This window comes from Elephas maximus, chromosome 2 (genome assembly GCF_024166365.1).
Source record: "Elephas maximus indicus isolate mEleMax1 chromosome 2, mEleMax1 primary haplotype, whole genome shotgun sequence".
Classification (NCBI taxonomy): Eukaryota; Metazoa; Chordata; class Mammalia; order Proboscidea; family Elephantidae; genus Elephas; species Elephas maximus.
In genome coordinates this window covers 38,841,981-38,866,759 of record NC_064820.1, presented here as the reverse complement: position 1 = coordinate 38,866,759, position 24,779 = coordinate 38,841,981, and the positions used below count along the sequence as shown (strand labels likewise).

At 42.2% G+C, this 24,779-nt stretch overlaps 1 protein-coding gene across 2 annotated transcripts in view; it reads left to right on the top strand.

The window, feature by feature from the left end:
* The window catches only part of ADAMTS12 (ADAM metallopeptidase with thrombospondin type 1 motif 12), a 449,533-nt gene that overhangs the window by 374,102 nt on the left and 50,652 nt on the right, over positions 1–24,779 (top strand). For both annotated transcript variants that reach the window (XM_049861860.1, XM_049861871.1), the window contains 2 exons: positions 8,260–8,470; positions 19,087–20,208. In XM_049861860.1, coding sequence (XP_049717817.1) covers positions 8,260–8,470; positions 19,087–20,208 — 1,333 coding nt within the window. The remainder of the gene's footprint in view (positions 1–8,259; positions 8,471–19,086; positions 20,209–24,779) is intronic.

Below are 24,779 nucleotides of genomic sequence, written 5' to 3'. Positions count from 1 at the left end.
CCTGGTGGATTCGATCTGCTGATCTTTTGGTTAGCAGTCATAGCACTTAACTGCTATGCCACCAGGGTTTCCTGGCTTATCTAAGTGGGCCCTAAATGCCATCAAAACTAGAGGCTGAAAGAATTTTCACACATGCACAGATGAGGTGATGTGAAGACAGAGCATAGAGAGATTTGAAGATATTGACTGTAAATATTGGAGTGGTGCAGCCATAAGCCAAGGAATGCTGGTAGCTACCAGAAGCTGAAAGAGGCAAGGAGTGGATTCTCCCCTAGAGCCTCCAGAGGGAACTCAACCCTGAGCCCTGCCGAGACCTTGATTTTGGCCCAGTGATGCTGATCTCAGACTTCTGGCCTCCAGAACCGTAAGGAAACAAACTTCTGTTGTTTTAAGCCACCAAGTTTGTGACAATTTATAACAACGGCCTTAGAAAACACTAATAGAGACAGCTTAATCCCCACTTAATGAAAAAAGCAGGAAAGGGCAGAGGACAGCCCCTACACTAAGACACAGAAGCTCTAACATTTGGAAGACCATGTGATAAGGGTTTTCTCAGGGTATGTGACAGGAGATTCTTCTGGAATGGCACAAATATGTCATTCCCTGAGGAACCTTACAGCCCGGCAGGCATTATGAGATACATAAACATCGCAAGGTAAGGCTGTTGTCAGAAGTGCGACCAGCAGCCAGGTGTCTAAAATCCTTGCCCAGTCCTTGCATCCTGGCCGCCTGTCCACAGGGTCCCTGCCCTCGTTGGTGCTTTGTAGTTAATTGACATCTCTCCATCTCTTGATGCAGTGAACAGCATTGTCAGAACCAAGTTGTTGTTGTTAGTTGCCATGGAGTTTGTTTTTTGTTTTTCTTCCTAGAATGCTTCTGTCTTAGTTACCTAGTACTGCTGTAACAGAAATACCACAAGTGGGTGGCTTTAAAGACCAGAAATTGATTTTCTCACAGTTCAGGAGGCTACTTGTCTGAATTCAGGGCACCAGCTCTGACGGGGTCTCTCTCAGCCTGGAGGAAGATCTTTGTCTCTTCCAGCATCCGTGGGTCCCATGGGGATCTTCATGTGGCATCTATCTCCCTCCCCCCCACCCCCATTTGTGCCTCCTTGCCTTTATGTCTATGCTGCTCTGTGTATCACTCAGAAGTGATTAGGTTATGGACACATCCTGCACTGATATGGCCTCATTAACATAACAAAGTAAACTCTATTCCCAAATAGGATTACATCCAAAGGCATAGGGGTCAGGACTCCAACGCGTATTTCTGGGGGACATAATTCAATACATAACAGCTTCTTAAGCTGAGCACATGGATGAAGCTTATTGCTTCAGAGCAAAATATTCAAGTGGATCAATTACACAGCCCCTTCTCACATAGTAAGGTCAGAATAGAAGTACTGACAGCCTTAAACTGGAGGTGGGCCACCAGACAGCCACTGGGCAGTCCCAATGGCACCAACAGGACCATTCCACATGGTCTCACTTGAAGGAAGGAGAACAACCCATTCTATTCCCCAGCTTCTGCTGTTGTGCTGGAAGCATAACAGCTGGCAGTAAGTGATCCAAGAGAGATAGGCTGAACCTACAGTATCTTTTATGACCTGGCCATGGAAATCATACATCATTTCTGCAAAATTGGATACACAAGTCAGGCCTATTCATTATGCCAGGAGACTAAACAAGGACATGAATAAGAGAAGGTAGGGATTCACAGAGGCCTTCTTGGAGGCTGGCCACCACTGGCAATATAAGCGGGAGTAAGACAATTGTATGCAACAGGGAATGGATAACAATACATAACAGGCACAATTTCTAAAATCCAAAATTCATTCTCAGTGAAGCAGGATACGCAAGCTAATAGAATTCCATAAAACATTCAGACCCGCTGGAGCCTTAAAAGCTTGCAAGCGGCCATCTAAGATGCGTCAGTTGGTCTCAACCCACTTAGAACAAAGGAGAATGAAGAACACCAAAAACACAGGAAAATAGCCCAAGGGACAAAAGGGCCATATAAACCACAGTCTGCATCAACCTGAGACCAGAAGGACTAGATGGTGCCCTGCTACCACCAATGACTCCCCTGACAGGGAACACAACAGAGAGTCCCTGACAGAGCAGGAGAAAAGTGTGGTGCAGAACTCAAATTCTAGTAAAAAGATCAGACTTGATGGTCTGACTAAGACTGGAAGAATTGCAGAAGACCTGACCCCAGACTATCTGTTAACCCAGAACTAAAACCATTCCCGAAGCCAACTCTTCAGACAAAGATTAGACTGGACAATAAAACATAAAATAATACTTGTGAAGAGTGTGCTTCTTAGTTCAAGCAGATACTTGAGACTAAATAGGCAGCTGTTGTCCAGAGGTGGGGTGAGAAGGCAGAAAGGGACAGGAGCTGGTTGGGTGGACGTGGGAAACCCGGGGTGGAAAGGGGGAGTGTGCTGTCACATTACAGGGATTGCAGCTAGGGTCACATAACAATATGAGTATAGACTTTTGCATGAGAAATTAACGTGAGCTGTAAATTTTCACCTAAAACACAATTAAAAAAAAAAAATCAGACATAAAGTCTAGTTTACAAAACTCCTTGTCATTATGATTGCATTTCAGCTTTCCAAAATACTTGTACCATCCAGGTTTTGGAGTCCCTGGATGGTACAAGTAGTTCATACATTCAGCTGTGAACTGAAAGGCTGGAACTTTGAGTCCACCCGGAGGTACCTTGGGGGAAAGGCTTGACAATCTGCTTCCCCAAAATCAGCCATTGAAAACCATATGGTGCACAATCCTACTCTGACACCCATGGGGTCACCATGAGTTGGAATCGACTCCAGGGTAACTGGTTGGTTTTTAACTAGTTTTTAGTCAGGGTGTGGAGAGTAGATATTATCCCTATGTGGTATATGAAGAGATGAGAGTGTAGAGAAATTAATGTCATGCCCCAGGGGAAAAGGTAGAAAGGAAACTAACAATTAAAAAAAAAAAACAAAACAATTTTAGGAGCCTACTATTTTCCAAGCCCTTTCCATATTGCCATATCAATTCATCCTGTTAGCAACCTTGATTGGTAGATATTTTTATACTCATTAGACAGATAAGGGCACTAAAGCCTTAGATATTCAAAAAAATTGCCTGAGGTAGCTTAGCTACAAGCAGTAGAGTCTGGATTTGAACCAGACTCTGGATTCTGTCTCCTGAGAAATCTGTACTTACACTCCCATACTGCCAGAATCTCGGGGTAAGCAGTTTTCAGCACTAGAACAAGAGCCCCTCAAATTTAAAATATTTCCCACTCATGAAAATACAGTTAAAATGTTATAAACGAAGAAAAAGTCTGATGCCAAAGCTAAATTGTGCATGCAGATTTGCAAAGACATTAAAGACCCAAACCCAAACCCACTGCTGTCTAGTCGATTCTGACTCATAGCAACCCTATAGGACAGAGTAGAACTGCCCCATAGCGTCTTAATGGAAGTAGGCTGCCACATCTTTCTCCCTCTGAGCAGCTGGTAGGTTCGAACCACCAACTTTGCAGTTAGCAGCTGAGTTCTTTAACCACTGCGCCACCAGGGCTCCCTTAAAGAAACAAAATTAAGTTAATTTGCTTTTTAAAGAATAAATGAATAATAAATGGTGATTGCTCTGTTGATATTATTTATTTATTGCAAGCTTAGTGCAGTAGTTTCCTTGGATATGGACTTCAAGTTGCAACATCTTCCTCTGTCACCTAATTTCCATGGTATCTGAAAGGTTCGTGCCATCATTCAGAGCTGTCATTTCTTCTCCCAAAGGATTTCATGTGCAAGCTTTAATCTTTTTTTTATTTCTGGATCATTTTCCTTCAGTGATATCTTGTTTCTTCATTCAATTTGGACATTGTGTTCTTTCCCAAAGGAGTAATCAAGATGGATTTTTTTTTTTAATTGTAATAAAACTTACTGATGATTTAAACATAAGAAATATGTATTACCCAGGCAATGGCTTTCAGGACAGAAATCTTGCAGAGCATGTTCCAGGATGGAGTAGCCTGTTGAGAAAGAAATTCTGTGGAATCAAAGTGTATCTGACTCCAGACAGAGGTCATTTGAGTCTCTGCTCCCTGCTGGCTTCTCTCCAAGCTCTGGTTTACAACAAAGCAAAGCTCTGCTAGGCTGCAGCTGTGGTGGTGCCCAAGATATCCAAAGTGCTCAGGCAACATCTGGTAGCACTTCATTCTACCCTAGCAGCAGCTGCATCTAGGTTTCAGAAACAAAAGAATGGCACATGATCTAAACCAAGATTTCTCAACCTCAGCGCTATTGATAGCTTGAGCTGGGAAATTCTTTGTGGTGGGAGGCTGTCCTGTGCATTATAGGGGATGTTCCACAGTATTAGTGGTCCGAACCTACTAGATGCCAGTAGCACTCCCTCTCCCAGATTGTGGCAACCCAAAACTATTTGAGGCATTACCCAATATCCCTTGCAGAGGTGGGGGCAGGGGAGAGCACGGTGTGCTTAAGGGATAAGAAAGAGAAAACGAGGCGGGATGAGCAGGATGCAGTCAGAATATAGAGACGCTGTGGGTAACAGTACATATATCAGAGTAACAGTTATTATATTGGTCTACATTTGAATTTGGAATGTGAGTGCCATTAGGGAAAAGATTAGTACAAAGAAAATAATTATAAAAATTGATATTATTTAAAAAAATTATTATTGTTAGCAAAGTTTAACAAATTCAGATTTGGACTTTCACTTATCTGAGTAATATTGGTAGAAGGATGATACCGGCTGGTGTTTTGGCTTTCAGAGCTTCTGTAGCAAATTCTAGTATGGGAGTGGCTAAAGGTACAAATAAGAGAGCTATTCTAAGGCTCTCCGCCCCATCCCTCCTACTTGAGCTTCAGAGAAAATTTGTATTCAAATTACAGTAAACTTTTCAAGGGCAACTACAGGTTCTTCAGGAGTTAAAAGAAAGAAAAAAAAAAAAGAATACTTGTATACTATGCACAACTCATGCGAAAACACCAGAGTCAATTCATTGGGAAAAATTTTAAATCAGTCAAATCCATTAAAGGAACAAATCTGTCTTAGAAGAAGTACGTCCAGAACACTCCTTAGAAGCAAGGATGGGGAGACTTCCTCTCACATGCTTTGGATGTGTTATCAGGAGGGACCAGTCCCTTGAGAAAGACATCTTGCTTGGTAAAGCAGAGGGTCAGTGAAAGGAGGAAGACCCTCAATGAGATGAACTGACAAAGTGGCTGCAACTATGGGCTGGACACTGATAATTTTTTAAACTCCCCAATATTGATATGTTGAGAATCACTGATATAGCCCCAGTCCTTCCTTAGAACTTTGACATTGTAAGCAGGATGATAAGATGAACTAATATGTAACAACTAAGGAAGAATAGAAAAAGACAGTGCATGATCAATTATTCAATTGTGTGTTAAGTGTGTTGGGTGTCATTTCAGGTAAGAGAAAAATCAATGACAAAAATGGAAAAAGTCAGATCAGGCTGTTGTTGCTTCTTTGCTGATTAAACTAGAGAGATTGTGTTGTTGTCAGAGGAGACTTGGTCTTTTGACTCCCTGCGTCCTTTGCATGTAATATTGCCCTTCTCACCAGTCACTCAGAACACTAACAGTATTCTGTTGTAAATCTCCTCTAAATATAAAACCACTTGTAAATATAAACACAGTACTCTGTTATTAATCTCCTAGAAGAGGTAGAATCATGGCAAACACCAAAAAAGAGCCAGACAACAGAGAACAACTGGACCATAGCTCCTGAGCCCTGGGCTTGAACAGCCTTTGCAGGGAAATAAAGAGGACAGTTTTCACTTAAAACTAGTGACAAGCATATGCAAAATGTCCCCAGGGTCTATGGAGGAAATTCCTGGGAGAAAAAACAAGACGGTCCATTATTACTTTGTGATGACACAGCTGAAAGCCCTGTAGTGAGTAATTAGATAAATTAGGCTTTCAGTCAGCTCAAATTAAGGCCCTTCCAGAATGACACATCATACATTCGGTAGTGTGCCTGGCCTCCCTTGGAAATGTCAGAGGTAGGACAAAGTAATTACATTGATACAATGGACATTCATTTGGTTTCACATCATGGGGTTCCGATATTAGCTCTTTATCCACACAAGACAGCCAGATGTTAAACACTAAAGGATAAATAAACCAAACCCACTGCCATCGAGTCAATTCCGACTCATAGCAACCAAACAAGACAGAATAGAACTGCCCCATAGGATTTCCAAGGAGCAGCTTGTGGATTCGAACTGCCAACTGTTGGGTTAGCAACCTAGGTCTTAACCATTGTGCCACCAGGGCCCCAAAGGATAAATATGTAATCTCAATGACTGGTTTAAGTGCATAATGTAATAGAACTGAAGAAGAGCTTTCTTTTAATGTTTCTTAACCTAAGATTAAAAGGATGAGGATCAAAAAGAATAGGCAAATGTATAGAGACAAATGTTTATGAGTGGTCACCAGGGACGAAAGGGAGGGAGAAAGGCGGACTCCTTGCTTAGGGGGCGCTAAGCTGCTGTTAAGGCAGGGGCAGAAAAACTGGGAAAGGGTAGTGGTGATGGTGCTACAGCATGAAGAACATACTTACATCACTGAATTGTCCACACAGAAAATGCTGAAATGGCAAATGAAAGTATGAGAATCAAAAATAAAAAACTACCGAAATAAATTCAATATTTAAAAATATTTAGTGCACGTAAATAATAGTACACAATTTTTTTCTTCCTCAAAATTGCCAAAATTCAATGCTATCTCAAGGCCGGGAGGCTTCCTTAAAGTCAGGAATGAAAGGGTTTACATACTTGTACTGTTTGCCTATGAAAAGCAGAAATTTGCTGCTTTATTACCGCGTTTGGAGAAATAGAGAATCAGGCTGTTTTAGCACCGGTGGACTCAAACCATGCTGGGTCAGGGCACTTATTCTGTCTTTTCTCTAGGGGAGATTCGCATAATGATGCCTAAGAAGAAAGGGGAGGGCTCCCTGCCATTTTCAAAAGCCATTTATGTAACCACTGGGCCCACATCCTTGATTCCTGTGTCAATCATCCATGATAATGGGGTAGAGAAACGGTATACTCCTGTTAGTTTTTCCACAGAAAGTCCACAATATTGATTTCAGTCAGCAGTTTCAGCTTTTAACTCGTCAGCAACATCTGATGAGTTAGAAATTATCTTATTTAAGGTTCTTCTTTTTCTGCCCCTGTCCTGTAAAAGATTCCAGTGAAAACATGAACAGACAGACTGCAGGAGGAAGAAAAATAAAAATAAAAAAGGAAGTAAATCTCCTGATTGGTCCCTTCCTAAATAATTGAAAATTACTAAGGGCTTTTTTTTTTTTCACGTTGTACTAGAAAAGCATTGGATTAGGAATCAGGAGACGTAGATTCTATTTGGATTTTTTTCCTCAATAGACACAATCAAAATAACAGTAAATAATAACAAATGATTGAGTTTTTATTGTATGTCAGGCTCTGTACTATGCACTTTACATGAATTGGTATTTCATTTAATCCACACCTTCATATAAGATGGATATTGTTATTTAACAGATAAGGAAAGTGAGGCTCAGAGAAGTTAGTTAACTTGCTTAAAGTTGCACAACAGAAACCTGGCCCTCAGTTTTCTTGACTGTAAAAAGAGAGGGTATTTTATTATTTTTATTATTATTATTTTTAAACATTCTTGGTTAGCACCTATGTATGCCAGGTGCTCTGCTGGGCTCTGGACCTATGACGGAACCAAGGCTTTGAACCAGTTCTTTCCAGTTCAAAACACCTGCTGAGAATTTGCATTTCCACCCCAGATGTACCCCAAAACCCACTGCCATCAGTCAGTTTGACTCATAGCAACTGCATAGGATTTCCAAGGCTGTAAACCTCTATGGAAGCAGGCTGACACATCTTTCTCCAACAGAGCAGAACTGCCCCATAGGTTTCAAGGAGAGCCTGGTGCATTCGAACTGCCGACTTTTTGGTTAGCAGCCGAGTTCTTAACTACTGTGCCATCAGGAACTTGTTAGAAATGCACATTCTCAGTAGAGGTTGGAACCATTTAGAAGCCTGGACTGAAGGAGTCTTCCCATATAGAGCACCCTCTAGTGGGCTGGAGTGTCTCCAAGGACCATGCAGCTCTGTAAACTTGCATTTCTGCACCCGGTTTATTTCTCTTTCTGGAGGCTGAAATGTGTGTGGGCCTTTGGTGATCTTCCCTCATGGGTCCCTGTCTGTCCACAGGTGGTGGGCAGGGGAGTGGGAAGCATGCTCGGCGACCTGTGGGCCCCATGGAGAGAAGAAGCGAATGGTGCTGTGCATCCAGACCATGGGCTCTGACGAGCAGGCTCTCCCCGCTAAAGACTGCCAGCACCTGCTGAAGCCGAAGTCCCTCGTTTCCTGTAACAGAGACATCCTCTGTCCCTCGGACTGGACCGTGGGCAATTGGAGCGAGGTGCGTTGGGGGCTAAAAGGGAAAGTGGCATGTACCCACTTCATCAACCCCCACTCATTTCTCCCCATTAACCAATCCAAAGTGACCTTAGGTAAAATTTCATACTAGCCAGCAACCATCACCTCTGGCCTGTTCCCAACATCCGCCACCACCCAGTATCCCATCTCACTTGTTGTCCCTTCTTACAGGATCTTGTTCTCACTTGTCTAATGGCCAGCTATGCCCAGGAATATACTAGAGCCAACTCAAGCAGGCTCATGAAAACCAATTGGTACATTCTCATGATATTTGCTTAGCCTTCGTTAAACCACTGGTAGCGAAATCAAGGAGGGCTCCCCATCCCGCCCCAAGAGCTGGTTTGGTAAACGTTTACCAGCACATCCCTGTAGTTAGCTAAAACAAAAGGAGTGTTGCACTCATGGTAGGATGGTAGGCAGTACCCTGACACTTGCAGCAGCCCCCTCAAATCATCCATCTATTCAGTATGTGTCAAGGCCAGGCCTGACCAAGCTTTAGCACGCTGACTGTTATTAACTACAAAAATTTAAATATTTGTTGAATTTTCCCAAAATTAATCTAATTCTCTGAGTATAATTAGGAATCAGTGGGCTAGAAGGTTATTACAAACTCAGAAGCATTTAATTTTCTTTAGGTCACCATGGAAACTGGCACTACCAGGACTTGTCATGTTCCCAGAGTAATGGGGTAAATGTAGAACCCTTCTGTCCCCAGTGGCCTGTAGTCTTCAAGGACCTCAGCTGGGCTGAGCTGAGCTTATTTTAGCCAATGCCCTGGGGAATGGCTGGAAAATAAATTATTTTTTAAACTAACAGATCAGGATTTTTAGATGGATTCTGACATCTTATGAGTTTCTTTGGGAAGCCACACACTTTCTATAACATGCTACCATTGACTAGAATATCCTAGAAACTCCCCTTGGGACTCACCTTCAAAGAAAATGGAAAATATTTGATTCTGGAAAATAAGAGTGACGTGATAACTTTGGCTAAAACTTGCGTTTAAAAGGTGATATTTGACTATACGTAAATGAGATTATTACACATATACAGGCTAGAAAGGTGCTCTGAAAGAATTATCTAAAGAAGAGCTCTAAGCATTGGGTGAGCAAAGGTGCAATCTTTGATGATAGCTACTTGGAACTTGACTTATTTGAATACAAGCAGCATCATATACTTGTTTCCAAAACTATTTAATTAACTTAGTGGCACAGTTCAGGCTTATTTAGCTTCTATTTTTTTTTTTTTTTTTGCAGGACACACTCTTGGGCATCCAGGGGCAGGGGGAGATTTTAAAAGAAATGGAAAGTATGGTCCCTACTTCTAAGAACTTTCTAGCCAATGGGAGAGATAGGGCCAAAAACAAACAAGAAAAGGAAGGGAAAGGAAAGGAAAGGAAGAGAAGGGAAAAAGAAAGGAAGAGAAAAATGCATACATGCAAAAAATATACACCTACAAATGAATGCAGGTATGTTACCAATATGTGCGTGGATGCATGTGTACCCAGCGGCAAAAGGCCAGAATATTCTCCCTGCTCTTCCTGGGAGGGTATGATCATAGCATGTGGTTGGCCTGGCCTATTAGTCCACTGCCAACCTAAATTGTCCTAAATTACAGTGTTGTCAAAATAAGGCTGAATGGGGCATTGTGCCTGGTCCATTAAGTCTGTTTACCAAAAATGTGCTGGCAGCATCTGAAGCAGTTAATAACGCTCATCTTGTAGAATTTACTAATTGCCAGAATCTTAACGCTTCTTAAAAGGACTGCAATTACAGACTTGGCTGCGGAGTTCTTGCTGTGTGTATGCTCAAGGGCTGCAGAATGTCCTGCCCTAACTGACAAACAAGGGACCAAAATGTTTGTACCATGTGACAAGTACTTGTGTCTGTTTTTCTAAATGCAAGCCATTGCATAGACCCTTGACAGCAGATCTGGGATCCAGTTTCTAGCTTCCACTTGATGGAGATGAGCAGAGAGACTTAGCTGCCACCTCCATTCAGTATATGTTATTAGGAGAGGTGCTTTCAGTTCAATCACCATCAAATTGGTCATTGACTGAATCTTCCTTTTTCCCCTCTGCTGTTTTGCTAATGTCTATGGAGCCCTGGTGGTACAGTGGTTAAGAGCTCGGCTGCTAACTCAAAGGTTGGCAGTTTAAATCCACCAGCTGCTCTTTGGGAATCGTATAGGGCAGTTCTACTCTGTCCTATAGGGTTGCTATGAGTTGGAATCAACTTGACCCAACAGGTTTGGTCTTTCTGGTTTTATACACATTAGTCTTCTACTGAAATTTTTCTGGAATACGATGAAATGTCTTTAACATTTTAACTATGCCCAGATACATTTTAAGAGAGATGATGCAGTGATTCTTGGTACATACATTATTTATCAACTGTCTTTTGTCTTCAGATCCATGTTATTTTGAAGCAGAGTAGTGTTCCAGCAAGGAGTCCCTGGGTAGCGCAAATAGTTAAGCACTGTACCATTAGCCAAAAGGTTGGAAGTTCAAACCCACCCATAGGCACCTGGGATGACAGGCCTAACAATCTGCTTCTGAAAGATCACAGCCTTGAAAAACCCTATGAAGCAGCCCTACTCTGCACATGTGAGGTCTCCATGAGTTGGAATCAGCTTGACAGCAACTAACTATAACAACAGTGCTCCAGCAATGCCTAATAATTTGGTCTATAGTGAGCCATTTGAATCACACTGGATGAGTCTGAAGCCATGAGATAACTTGGCCAAAGTAGTTGATTATCTATATCAGGACCCAGATGCTGTGAAGGTCCTGGACTCCTACAGAATCCTTCCTGGGCAGACCTAGGTGAAAAGAAGGAGAAAAGCCCAACCCATGAGCTTGCCTTCCCAGTTAAAGCACCTTCCCCAACGCAAGCAATGAAGGAAGGGCTGGCTCAGCAGAACCAGGCTGGTAACTCATCCCTGACCTAGTAGGCATCAGAAGGGTGTGCGGCTCGCTTGCCAAGGGAACCCAAGGCTCCCCCAGGAAGGCTTTCCTGCCCCCAGGACCAGCCCCTTTCCTCTAAGCTTATGCTCTGGACTCTCAGCTCCCACCACCAATCTCAAGTTTCACCAAGAATTTTATCCTGGTTTTGTACAACCTATTCTCTGGGCTTAGAGGGTAAAGGAAGGGAGCTCTGTTGGCTGTAAACACAGGCAAGGCTGGGGAAGGGAGTACCGTCTAGCTCAGAGTTTATGTCATTACCTCTGAAGTCTGTCTTCCTAGGTTCAAATCCTGGTTCTGCTCCTTACTAGATGTGTGAGAAATGTTCCCTCTTAGCTCCCTTTAGTTTTCTGTGGGTTTTTTTTTTTTCTTCATAAAATAACAATAGTACTTATCATCAAGGAAAGTAAACCAAAAAACCAAACCCACTGCCGTCAAGTTGATTCTGACTTATAGAGACCCTATAGGACAGAGTAAAACTGCCCCATAGAGTTTCCAAGGTGCCTGGCAGATTCGAACTGCCAACCCTTTGGTTAGCAGCCGTAGCGCTTAACCACTACCGCCACCAGGGTTTCCAAGGGAAGGGAAGTAGTGAGGATTAAATGAGTTAACACTTCCAAAGTTCTTTCTAGACCAGGCACATAGTAAACGCTATTCAGATAAGCATTTGTCAAAAAAGTGAATAGATGGAAATAACAGTAATAACATCCATTGTTTGTTGAGTGCTCTCCAACTAGGCAGAGTGTCTCATTTAGTAATCTTTAAAATAACCTCATAAACTCAGTATTAGTTCACTAAATCCGAATTTTTCAGCTAAGGAACCTGAGGTTTAGGGCATTAAGTCACCCAAGAGCCCCCAGCTAATAAGTCGCGGAACTGAGATTCAAATCCAGCTCTGATTTGAAATCAACACCTGCTGTGGGTGAGAGGCAGAGCTTTATTTTGGCTGGCACCAGGCACTGCACACGCTTATTTGGCCTGGCTTTCCTTCTGCTTGGCAGGCAGCCATAGGTGTTATTTGGGGTTGATCTGATTTGGATGTATACGTGAAAAGCATGAGTCTTCCGGAAGCCAGAATGTGTGTGATGGTTTCTTTCCAAAGGCATTTCAGGCAGTTTACAATGAATGGGTTCTAGACATGGAGGTGGTGAAATAGAAATCACTGTCATGACGGAGAGCAAAAATCGATATGCTAAGCACCAGGCTGATATGGTGACTGTGATTAAGCTTTCGGTTAGCCCAGTGCATCCAGGCAACCAGGGCAATAAAGGAAACACAGTAGGTTTCATAATTCTTTTTTATCTGGTAGATGGATGCATATTTCTTCTTTCAGAGACACCCTGGTGTAATACATTACCAAAGTTATGTAAGATCTCTCTCAGGAGAAATGCGTAGTAACATGGGTGAATGATATCAGGCTTTTAATAGTGGCTCCAGGGATGTGATTAGAGAATGGTGCAGTATGATGCTTTATAGGGAGTTCTACCATCTTCTTATCCTCTTTTCTTGGATGGATGGATGGATGGATGGATGGATGGATGGATGGATGGATGGATGGATGGATGGATGGATGGATGGATGGATGGATGGATGGATGGATGGATGGATGGATGGATGGATGATGGATGGGGGGTGGGTGGGGGGTGGATGGATGGATGGATGGATATAAATGGATGGATGGATGGTTATAAATGGATGGATAGATGATAGGGATGGTCATAGAACGTGCTATGTAGTCAATAAATGTGGCTGGCTTTGTGCATCCTCAGCAGGAATGGAAGTGGGAAGAGTCCTGGATGAGATTCTGGGAAACCACATAGGTTCTAATCTGGGTATTGCATAAACTCACAGCAGAATCTTAGGAAAATGATTTCCTTGTACTGGGACTGAGTTTCCTCAACTGTAAACCAAGTATGTTATTGCTTCTGGCATTCAGACAAACAAACTTAATAGGATAGTGATTTTTCTGGGTTTTATAGCCCTGGCAATCCCCGATTGTATGGCCTGGAGCTAGGGTTGTTGTGAGAATTGAACAAAATAATCCGTGTAAGTGCTTAACATAGTGGCTGGCGAATAGTAAGTATTCAATAAATGGTAACTGGTATTATCAAACATGAAGACAAGGGTCTATTTTTCAAGCTATGTGAACCACACTGGATCAATAGCATCCTGAAGGAATTCATCTGTTGCCCCTGCATTTTCATCAATCCCCTCCCTGAGCTCAGGGACATATTATCCATGAAGCACTGCAGGCACAGCGCTTAGAGCCTTCAAGTTTTTCAAGGGCTTACAAAACTGAGCCCTGAAAAAAAATACTGTATTGCTTCCATAGAAACAAAAAGACATGCAAAATCAGAAATCAGTATTGAATTACGCATTCATAGCAAGTACTTACTGGTCATTTTTACGTGTACTAAACACCTTTATAGGTATTACCACATTTAATCCTTACCATGGCCCCACTTTATAGATGAAGAAACTGAGGCACAGCAATGTTTAGAAACTTGCCCAAGGTCACACAGCCACCAAGCAATAAAATCAGGATTTGAATCCAGACAGCAGAGCTTCTGCTCTGAACACATGGCATCTCAAATGCCTACAAAAAGTAGTGGTGTGACAACTCTTAGTATTCCCAAAAATTTATTACTTGTGAAAACAATTTATAGATCAGCTTTTTCTCACTTTGCTGGAATTCCTGACTATTTATATTGATTTCTGAGAAATCAGAGCCACTTACACATTAAATGAGCTCTCTCCACCAAATACTTTCAAAAGCAAAAGAATAAAAAACCTTACAAATGTTTTTTAACAGCAAAAGATTATATTTTACCTGGGATAAAAGATGCATTTGAATATATTTGACATGGCATGAGGTGGGCCTTCCAAAAGCAGACATGCCCAGGATTTATGAGAGTCTTTGGTATGCCCTCCCTATGCCTGTCAAAAGTAAGGAAACAAACAAATAAAACAATCAGTTGCCTGAGTTACTGAGAATTTACTAGGTGCAAAGCTGAGCCACAAGAGATTGGAATGCGCGAGGGCCTGAAGAGACCAAATGCCGATTCTCACAGATGAGCTTCCCCTTGCTCTGCAGACGGAAAGCACTGCAGCAAGTGTAAGGCTATATCTCTAGTTAAATGAGAGAGTCCTGGTGGCACAATGGTTAAGTGCTTGGCTGCTAACCAAAAGGATGACTGTTCAAACCCACCAGCTGCTGAGGGAGAAAGAAGTGGCAGTCTGCTTCTGTAAAGATTTTACAGACTTGAAAGCCCTATGGAGCAGTTCTACTCTGTCCTATAGGGTTGCTATGAGTTGGAATCAACTCAACAGCAACCGGTTTGGTTTGGCTTTTTCTTTTTCTTTTGTACATAGCTAAATGAGAGGCAAAGAAAGACTCATGTGAAGTCCCACAAGAGTGATTGCAAACCAAAGGGAGAGAGAGCATGGCGGGCTAGGGGACATTTCCAAAAAACCGCCTAGTCTCTTCTTTGAACGAAGGGTCAAGGCACTCCTGTGAGGCTGCTACTTGATGTTCTCTGTCACCAACTGTCTCCTTTTCCTTTGGTATGGAGTGTGTATGAATGCCCATGTCTGAGTTCTTCCCAGACCAGCAGCCTGTGCTACACCTCAGTTCCACAGTGTTCTTGTTTGAAACAGACAACTACCCACAGGAAACCGATGGGGAGCCATGTTGATTCTCTTCATCGTATTTGATGTTTTTTTGTTATTGTTGTTGTTTGTTTTTTAATTAGGTAGGGTACCTAAGTGTTTTGGTTTATTTCCAACCCTGGATTTAATATGAGAGTCCATCATTCATGTATAAATTCCTAAGACTATGAGTTAAATATTTTTAATGCCCCAAATATTAGCTGCTTCTCCAGCTATCATTTCAGTCCATGCTCTCTGATAAAACCCAGCTGTGTTTTTCAATAAACTCTCAGGACTATAGCACTCATGCCATTTGTGAGTTTCCACTTAGTAGTGCACCTCAGGTGGGTGCAGTTGGCAAATTTAACAGCAGACCTCTTTGTCAGCAGGTTCCCCCGAGAAGCCTTTAATCTAGCAGTGGTAGCAAGTGAGGGCAAGATAACTTCCAGAGAGGCTGTTAACAGATTGACAAGCTGCCTGCCTGGTACAGCATTCCAAGGTATAAGGGAAGGGCATATGATAATCATAGCAGAATGGGTTTTGAGAATTCTGAAACTACCAGTTGAGATGGGTTCTGAATGTGGTGTTGTTGTACTGCATTTATCTCATCTTAAGGGCTTGACAGCTCCTAAGGAGGTAAACACAGTCAGGAGATGTACTGAAAGAAGCATGGGGCTGAATACAAAGCATCACAGTGTGTTCTGGTGGAACTATGAGAAAAAGGCAACTTAATTTTTAGGCCCAATATACTTGGTAGCTAGTTAATACTGGCCCACCAGGCACAGTATGCCACAATGCTAAGTGATAGCATACAGAGGTTATATGAAAGATTTGGAGTCTTCTAGGTGAAGAAAGCAGATGTGAATGGAAGGCAGGAGTGCTAGAGAACATGCAAACGCCTCCCTAGCCCCAGGCCTCTGGGGATAAAGTTTTGAGTTGCCATATAGGAATTGGGCCCAGAATTACAGGTCATCTGCTTTTTAAGAGAAGCCAAAAATCTAGAATTTTAACATGAAACCTACTCATTATTAAATGTTGGCCACTGTATTAGTTTCGTAGGGTTGCCATAACATAATACACAACTGAGTGGCTTAAAACAGTAGCAGTATATTCTCTCAGCGTTCTGGAGGCTAGAAGTCCAAAATGAAGGTGTTGGCCATGGTCGCTCTGAAGGCTGTAGGGGAGGAACCCTTCCTTATCTCTTCCAGCTTCTAGTTGTCTCAGGTGTTCCTTGGCTTGTGGCAGCACGACTCCAGTTTCTGCCTTTGTCTTCACATGACTGTCTTCCTTCTGTGTCTGTGTCTCTCTGTCTCTTCTCTTTTTATAAGGATATAAGTCATATGGATTAAGGCCCATTTTACTCCAGTGTGACCTCACAGTAACCAATTACATCTACAATGATCCTATTTCCAAATGAAGTCACATTCATAGGTACCAGGGTTAGAACTTCAACATAATCTTTTGGGGTGACATGGTTCAACCTATAACAGCCACCTTCATTTTGGTGGGACACAAGAGTACGTTTCTTGTCCTTGAAGCACTATTTCCACCAAAGATCATTTTCTTCTCTGGATGGTCAGTCGTAAGGAAGGGCGTGGAGTGTTTTGTTGCATCTTAAATTCACAGCTTTATGGGTTAAACCAAAAGCTCCAGTGGACACTCCCTCAGCCATGCATTCTGCTGGGCTCAGAAGTGTGTCTTGCTTTTCAAAGGAATTGATTTCAGAGCTATCATACATCAGTGAGTGATCAAGCTTAATTGAAACAAAACAAAGAGGGAGCTCTCTACATCGATATTATTTTTCTTCAGGGGACAAATTGAAAGTAAGACTCAAAACAACCAGCAACTTAAGCTGAAAAAATACATAAAATAGATAAGCTCAGACTGGGGAGAGGTTTTTTGTTTTGTTTTGTTTTGTTTTCCATTCCTGATTTCTTTCTAAAAACAGTCGTTATTTAATAAATATGTGTTAAGTGGCCATGGTGTCCAAGGACTATGCTGGGATTCCATTGCAAATAAGAAACAGCTCTTGCCTTTGGTTAACTCTCCAGAAATCAAAAGTTTTGTCAAGTCAGTAAGCAAACTCAATTGAGAGTTATTTGGTACCAGTGTGTTTCACTAAGTTTTTTGCTGGTGAGCGGGGTGGGACAAATTTAATTCCTACTCAGCCCCTACCTTGCAGAATTTTAAGCTAGTCCCTGGGCCTCAGTTTCCTCTTTTGAGGAAGGTGGCGTAAAAATTCCTGCCTTGTAAATCTCTCAGGGCTGATGTGAGTAAAGCAGAGTGATGGCTGTGATGCCCTTTGAAGTCCACCAAGCATCATTCAGTCCCCAACCTGGAGAAACCTGCTCTAAGGTCAGGGATACAAGACAGACCATGTCACATAGCCAGCAAAGATCCCTGGATGGTCCATGCTCAAAGGTCAGCATTTTGGTGGTCAACTTAAAATGCCATTGAAAAGCAAAGGTGAAAATAGAAGAGTTTCATAAAAGTATGGATTTTTCAAAACATCTAAAAATTTAGTGTTATATAGCAACCAGGTGTGGTTTGCAGCTACTGACATGAAATGAACGTTCCTTACTGACATGATTCCTCAGGAAGGAACCTCCTTACAGGATCTCTGCAAAGGTGATCTAGTTGCCTGTACTTTCATGTTCCCTAAAGAATGTGGAAGGAACACTGGGGAGGGGGACCTGTGACCAACTCAATGTATATATTACTGCTAAGGGACTCACCTAACTCTTTAGAAAAGGGTATCTCCCCACCTCTGGTAAACTACCTGCCTTTAAATTTCAGGAAAGGTCTTGAATATACGTACACCCACTCCTCAGTTATTGACATGGTTACGTTCCAAAGACCAGGTCATTATGTGAAAATTGGCATTACACAAAAACAGAGAGTGACCACATCAGATCACAAAATGGCAGATGGTTACATCATTACATAACTGCTAAATAGTATAACAGCCAAATTACATCAGTGCCAAGCCACTGAGAATTATGGCCCAGCCAAGTTGACACATAGCCATCACAGCCAGCATTACTCTCACCTCTCACCTCAGTGTTTATTACTGCCAGATGTACATCATTAATGTGCAAAATAATTGAACTATCTTTTTTTATTATTATTATCGTAAATGCCAGATAACAAGACAGCCAATAAGTGAGGAGTAGGTTTTTTTTTAAGGCGTACATGTGTGAGTATGGTGATTGCCTGGCTTTTAATCTGATTCCATCTGATACAGACAAGTGGAAATGGAGCCTTGCGGTGCTCAGAAGAGGCTGGGTTATTATGGGTATTTTGTAAATATAAAGGGAAAGGTACATTACAACTAACTTAATGGATTCCAGAGACCATGTAAACATTTTACATTAGTTTAATAGCATAACAATGCTAGGAAAGATATAATATTATCGTTTCAGATAAAGATTAACTAACTTGTTTAAATCATTGCACTCTTTGTGAATCCCACTATCCAATGTTGGAAGCCTAGAGACTCTTCAGCTTTACAATTTCATGGTCTAAATTTTCAGTATACTAGTCTGTAGGAGATGCAAACAGTAAATATACTCAGCTGCTAACCAAAAGGTTGGAGGTTCAAGTCCACCCAGAGATACCCTGGAGGAAAGCCCTGGCGATCTACATCTGAGAAATTAACTATTGAAAGTCCTGTGGAGCATAGTTCTGCTCTGACACGTGGGGTTGCCATGGTCGGAATCCACTCAACAGCAACTAGTATGTTTTCAGTTTATGGAGAGTGAATGGCTGTTACTGGTCTCCAGGGATCTCCAGGAGATGCATATTTATATCCAGGAGGTGAGTTTCCACAGAAAACTCAAAGAGCACAGAAGCCAAATGTAGAGAGAGAGGAAAGCAATTTTGGCTGCACAATTCAGTTTCTACTGGGCCTGTCCTTATCTGTTGTAAACCTGGCATGTGAACCAATGCATCTTTTCCAACTGAGACTAACAGCTGTGTCTCTTTTCCAGTGTTCTGTTTCCTGTGGTGGTGGAGTGCGGATCCGCAGTGTGACGTGTGCCAAGAACAGTGATGAGCCTTGTGATGTGACAAAGAAACCCAACAGCCGAGCTCTATGTGGCCTCCAACAATGCCCATTTAGTCGGAGGGTTCTGAAACCCAACAAAAGTACAATCTTCAATAGGAAACATCTACCAACACCTGAGAAAGACCCCTTAAAACCCATTCCTCCACCTACATCCAGTTCCAGAACGCCAACCACACCCACAGTGCTTAAGCCCATGAGTACAAGTGCTGTGACAATCAAGAGCCCTAGTCCTACCACAGCTTCCCAAAGAGACCTAGATGGGAAACAGTGGCAAGATAGTTCAACCCCATCTGAACTGGACCCCCGTTATCTCAGTTCCACTGGAAGTACTTCTCAGCCTACCCTCACTTCCTGGTCTTTAAGTATCCAGCCAAATGAAGAGAACATTTCCAGTTCAGACACTGTTCCTACCCCTGAGGTAGACCTTTTAGCCACAACAGCAAGTGGTTCTGATTTTTCATCTTCCAGCAACCCTGTGATTTGGCAGGCAACTCCATTCTATAATACTTTGACCAAAGAGCCAGAAATGGAGATTCATAGTGGTTCAGGGGAAGACAGTGAAAAATCTGAGAACAAAGATGAAAGCAACCCTGTAATATGGACCGACAACAGAGTACCTAGAAATGATACTTCAGTTGTAAGAAGTACAAAAACGCCACTTGGACCTCCATCAACAACTTATCTCAGGGAGGAGTCCTCATCGCCACTCTTCAGCACTGTCGTGGAAGGACTGCTACCCAGCCAAAGGCCCACTTCTCTCAAAAATGTTACACCTAGAGTTGAGGGGATGTTCACTAAAAATCCAGCTAAGACCCCACTCCTTCTGGGAGGAGATGACCAGCCAACACCCTCAGAAAAGTCGGTAAACCATAACCACCTAGAACTGCCAAGCAATGTGAATCTAACACAAAGTTCTGGACCAGCCCTGACAGAGGAGGATGCAATGAGCCTGATTGCTGAGGGGTTTTTGCTGAATGCCTCCAATTACAAACAAGTCACTACGGGCCGCAGTCCCGCATACTGGATTGTTGGAAACTGGAGTGAGGTAGGAGGTTCCATTTCTTTCTACAGGGAACATAGCTAGGGATATCACATTCTTGTACAAATTTCAAAATGAACTTGTAATAAAATATAGTCTAATGTGGCAAAAACGTGAAGTAATCAGATTCACGTCCCCCACCCCTGCCCCATCCTTTCTTACCTCCCTAACTCTTCACGTGGAAAAAAATTAATCCCCAGGGGAAGAGAACAAATGTAGTGAAGTGGAGTGGAAGGTATGTTAAACTAAGTCAGGAGGCCTGGGTCAGCTAGCTGTGTGATTGTTGAGAATCCAGCCCATCTCTGAGCCTGCCTTTATCTATAGAACAATAGGACTAGGGTAGATCATCTCTTGTCCCCTCCAGCTCAAAACTGCAATGATCCTGTGATGGGAGGTAACCAAAAGGGCTTGAGTTTGTGTCTCAATCCAAAGCTAATATTGATACTCTGATTTAAACTGTCAAGAAATCACAATTGGAATGGAAATCTAAGACAGGCCTTTTTAAAAGAATTCTATAGCTCATTGTATTCTGGGGGCAGGGGAGGGGAAGGTATTGTCGGAGTGCTTGATTTAAAAAAAAAAAAAAGTTCTTTGGTTCCTTGGAAGAATTAGGATATAGAGGAGGGAGAAAATAAGCATGATGACGAAGTGTTGGCCCCAATTTTCAGATTCATAAATTTGGTTAGATATTAGTTTTCCCATTTCTGGAACTAATTATATTCTCTGAAACATAAAAATCATTTCTCACCCATTTCAATTTCGAGTGTACAATATAAGAACTTGATAGAATAATTTGACAACTCAAAAGAGGACAGTGGCAGAGTGATCACATGTTCAGGTTATCTAGCATTTTTATGACAATTCATGACTCATCGCCTTAGCTAAAGAGAAGTGAACTATTAGCAGCTAAAATAAAAGTAACAACACATTAATTTATAAAGCACATTAGTGATTTTTTCAAACCACTTTCATATGTAGTCTCTTCTCCTTATAACAGTCCTAGGAAGCAGGTAGGAGCCCTGGTGGCACAGTGTTTAAAGCACTTGGCTGCTAACCAAGAGGTTAGCAGTTCAAACCCACCAGCTGCTCCACAGGAGAAAGATGTGGCAGTCTGCTTCTGTAAAGATTACAGCCTTTGAAACCCTAAGGGGCAGTTCTACTCTGTCCTATAGGGCCACTATGAGTCTGAATTGTCACAGTGGCAATGGGTGTGGTTTGGCATTTAGGGAGCAGGGTCTCATTTGTTTTTGCCAGTTTATGAATATAGAAACTAAGATTTTTTTTAATTAAATGACTTGTCTGAGAACACACTTTTCAATGGAATGATGAACCATAAATTGGGCCTTCTGTGTCTTTCTACTCTAAGTGGCTGTCCTCTAGTGAATTTCAGTACCAACTGACAAATTAACCTTATAGAATGCGCTGGTATGAATTGATCAACATCATTGGTATGCATTGACTATACTGGCAATAAACAGGTAAATGTAAACCTCCAAAAATTTTTTTTTTGCATCAAACACTGTAATTGTTTACATTTTACTATTGATTTATGTTTGGTTTCTAAAGTAATTCATCATGTTGGCTTACAAAGGAGCGATATCTTATTTCCATAAGCAAGTGAGGAACCCAGGCTCAGGAGGAAAAATGATTTTCAGGCTTAGAGTAATTCAGTTTGTTGAAGGAAGAAGGAATGGGTTTTGTGCTCCCTGACAGTTTAGTCATATTTCTTTCCTAATCAGTCCTAAAGGGCTCTTAATGATGAGAAGGATGTTGACAATAAACATTTATAAAGTACGTACCATGAAGCAGATTTTATGCTAATTTATATGTGTTCTCTCATTTAATGCTCACCACAGCCTGACTAGAACAGTAATATTTTCCCTGTTTTAGAGATGGGGAAGTTGAAGCTGAGAGAGGTTAAGTAGCTAGCCAAAATCTCATACTCTCAGGCATCGTGGATCAGGAATTGAATTTGAATCCAGGCTAATTGACTTTGGAGCCAATGATCCATCGCTTTGCAGAACAGAAAACATCACCACTCTTTCTGCCTTTGCTTCTATTTGTTTCTTCTGTGATCCTATGACATAAAACAAATGCCATTTGCGTGGTGATGCTGGATAGACAGATGAGAATGTCGTGTAGCTCACAGGAAAGTATTTTAAAAACAACATTTATTACTTTGGTTACTTTAGGGTTTGCAGGGACAAATGACTCCTTTTTGATGTAGCCGTTGTGGGTTCAACCTAGATATTTTGAAATAAGTAGGTATGTTTAGGTTTTGAAGGATGATGCTCTTTCAAATCGTAACCTCCAAACCAAAAAAAAACCAAACCTGTTGCTGTCAAGTCAATTCCGGCTCATAGTGACCTTATAGGACAGAGTAGGACAGCCACATATGGTTTCCAAGGACCATCTGGTAGATTCGAACTGCCAGCTTTTTGGTTAGCCAGTTCTTAACTACTATACCACCAGGGTTTCCATAGTAAACTCATAACCTTGTATTTCTTTCCAAAAACATTGGACATCCCTAAAGGGCATATTGGAGTCCCTGGGTGGGGCAAACAGTTAAGATGCTTGGCTGCTAATCAAAAGGTTGAAAGTTTAAGTCTTCCCAGAGTTGTCTCAGAAGAAAAGCCTGGTGACCTAATTCTGAAAAATCAGCCACGGAAAGCCCTATGGAGCACAACTGTACTCTGACACACATGGGGTCTCCATGAGTCAGAGTCTACTTCATGAAAGTGGTTTAAAAGGCATATGGATAGGGTTGGCATGCTCAGGAATCATCTTCTCCCATCATGCAAGGCAGTTTTTAGATAGTGTGTGGCCTCTACAGATGCAAAAGCAAAAAGAGTAAATTATGACAACGGAGACAAATAACTACACCCACTCCTCACATATCGATACAGTTAGGTTCCAAAGACCAGGTCGTTATGCAAAAAAAAATCAGCATTATGCAAAAATTATGGTAGCCTAGCTTTAACCGGAGCCCTGGTGGTGTAGTGGTTAAGAGCTTGGCTGCTAACAAAAAGGTCAGCAGTTCAAATCCATCAGCCATTCCTTGGAAACCCTGTGGAGCAGCTCTACTCTGTCCTATAGGGTCACCAGGAGTCAGAATCAACTTGACGGCAATGGGTTTGGTTTTTTTTTGGTTTGGCATCTATAAACTGAGATCTCCCCTGCTGTACAGAAGGAATGAGTGTGAACAGAGAGAGAAAAAGGAGGGATGATCAATTCAATTATGGATCGAGTTTAATTGGAGGTGCCTCTGGAGTATCAATGAGATAACTATTAAGGAGATCTGAGCTGAGCTAAGAGAGAATTGAGCTGAGCTGCCAGGGATCCCAGTAGCCCATTAAGACACCCCATTCCAAATTTCCCCCATGAACAGCTCCCAGGCGAGGGTCAGGTGGATTAGCACAGATGTGGGGACCAACCACCTCACTGCTGAGAGAGCCCCAAACAAAAGGCACCTGCAGTTATATGAACCTCGAGGGGCCAGTGGTAGGGCAAGGGGAAGGGCTAGTGATGGAAAAGTACTAAGAACTGTGTCAGGGAGGGGAAAAGTGGCTTCAAGGTCACCTCCTTCCCCCAGGTAAGGAGGCTTCAGTAGAGGCACCTGGGCTAAGAAATGTACATAAGCGAGATAGCGTGGCTGGTCAGGGGAGCCTGAGTCCTTGGCTGTCTCCCTTCAGATACTGTAATACATTGGTTGTGCACTGCATCAGCTTTAGGCAGCTTTCTCCAAAGACTGCCAGATAAGACCTTTGTAATTGCCCGTTAAAAGAAAAGAAAAAAAAAAAACACTGCCAGCCAGTCAATTCCAACTCATAGCAACCCTATAGGACAGAGTAGAACTCCCCCATAGGGTTTTCAAGGAGCAGCTGGTGGATTTGAACTGCTGACCTTTTGGTTAGCCACTAAGCTCTTAACCAGTGCACCACCAGGGCTCTGAATTCTCTATAGTCAGGCCTAAAAACTCACACATAGGCTTTTAGCCAGGAGCTGGGCTCCTCAATATCCAGCAGAAGTTTGTGTATGTTTGGGTCTGAGGTTGAGAGAGGTGAGAACTGGGGAGAGTGTTTGTAGCCATGAGCAATAGGTGGGTCATCCAAGAACAGCCTCTAAGCTACAAGGAGCAATGGGCAAGGGATGGGACTCTGGAAAACACACAACATTCAAGGGGCTGGCTGAGAAAGAAATCCTATGAAGAAGATGAGTAAGGAATAATCTGATATTTAGTGCTTAAACCAAGAGAGGTGGTGCCATTGATGTTTAGAAACATGAAGATTGACAGTGGGCCAATTGGACTTGACAATTGGCAAGTCCCTGGTGACACTGGGAAGAACGATTTTCAGTGTTGAGATGAAAACTATCATCTCCAACTCATGGTGACCCCATGTGTGTCAGAGTAGAACTGTGCTCCACAGGGTTTTCATTGGCTTTTTCAGAAGTAGATCACTGGGACTTTCTTCCAAGATGCATGGAGGGAGATACCAAATTGCAGTTGAAAAGGGGGAACTCTTCAGGAGGCTATCATAATTCTCAGATGAATCCCTACATTAGGACTGCTAAGAAGC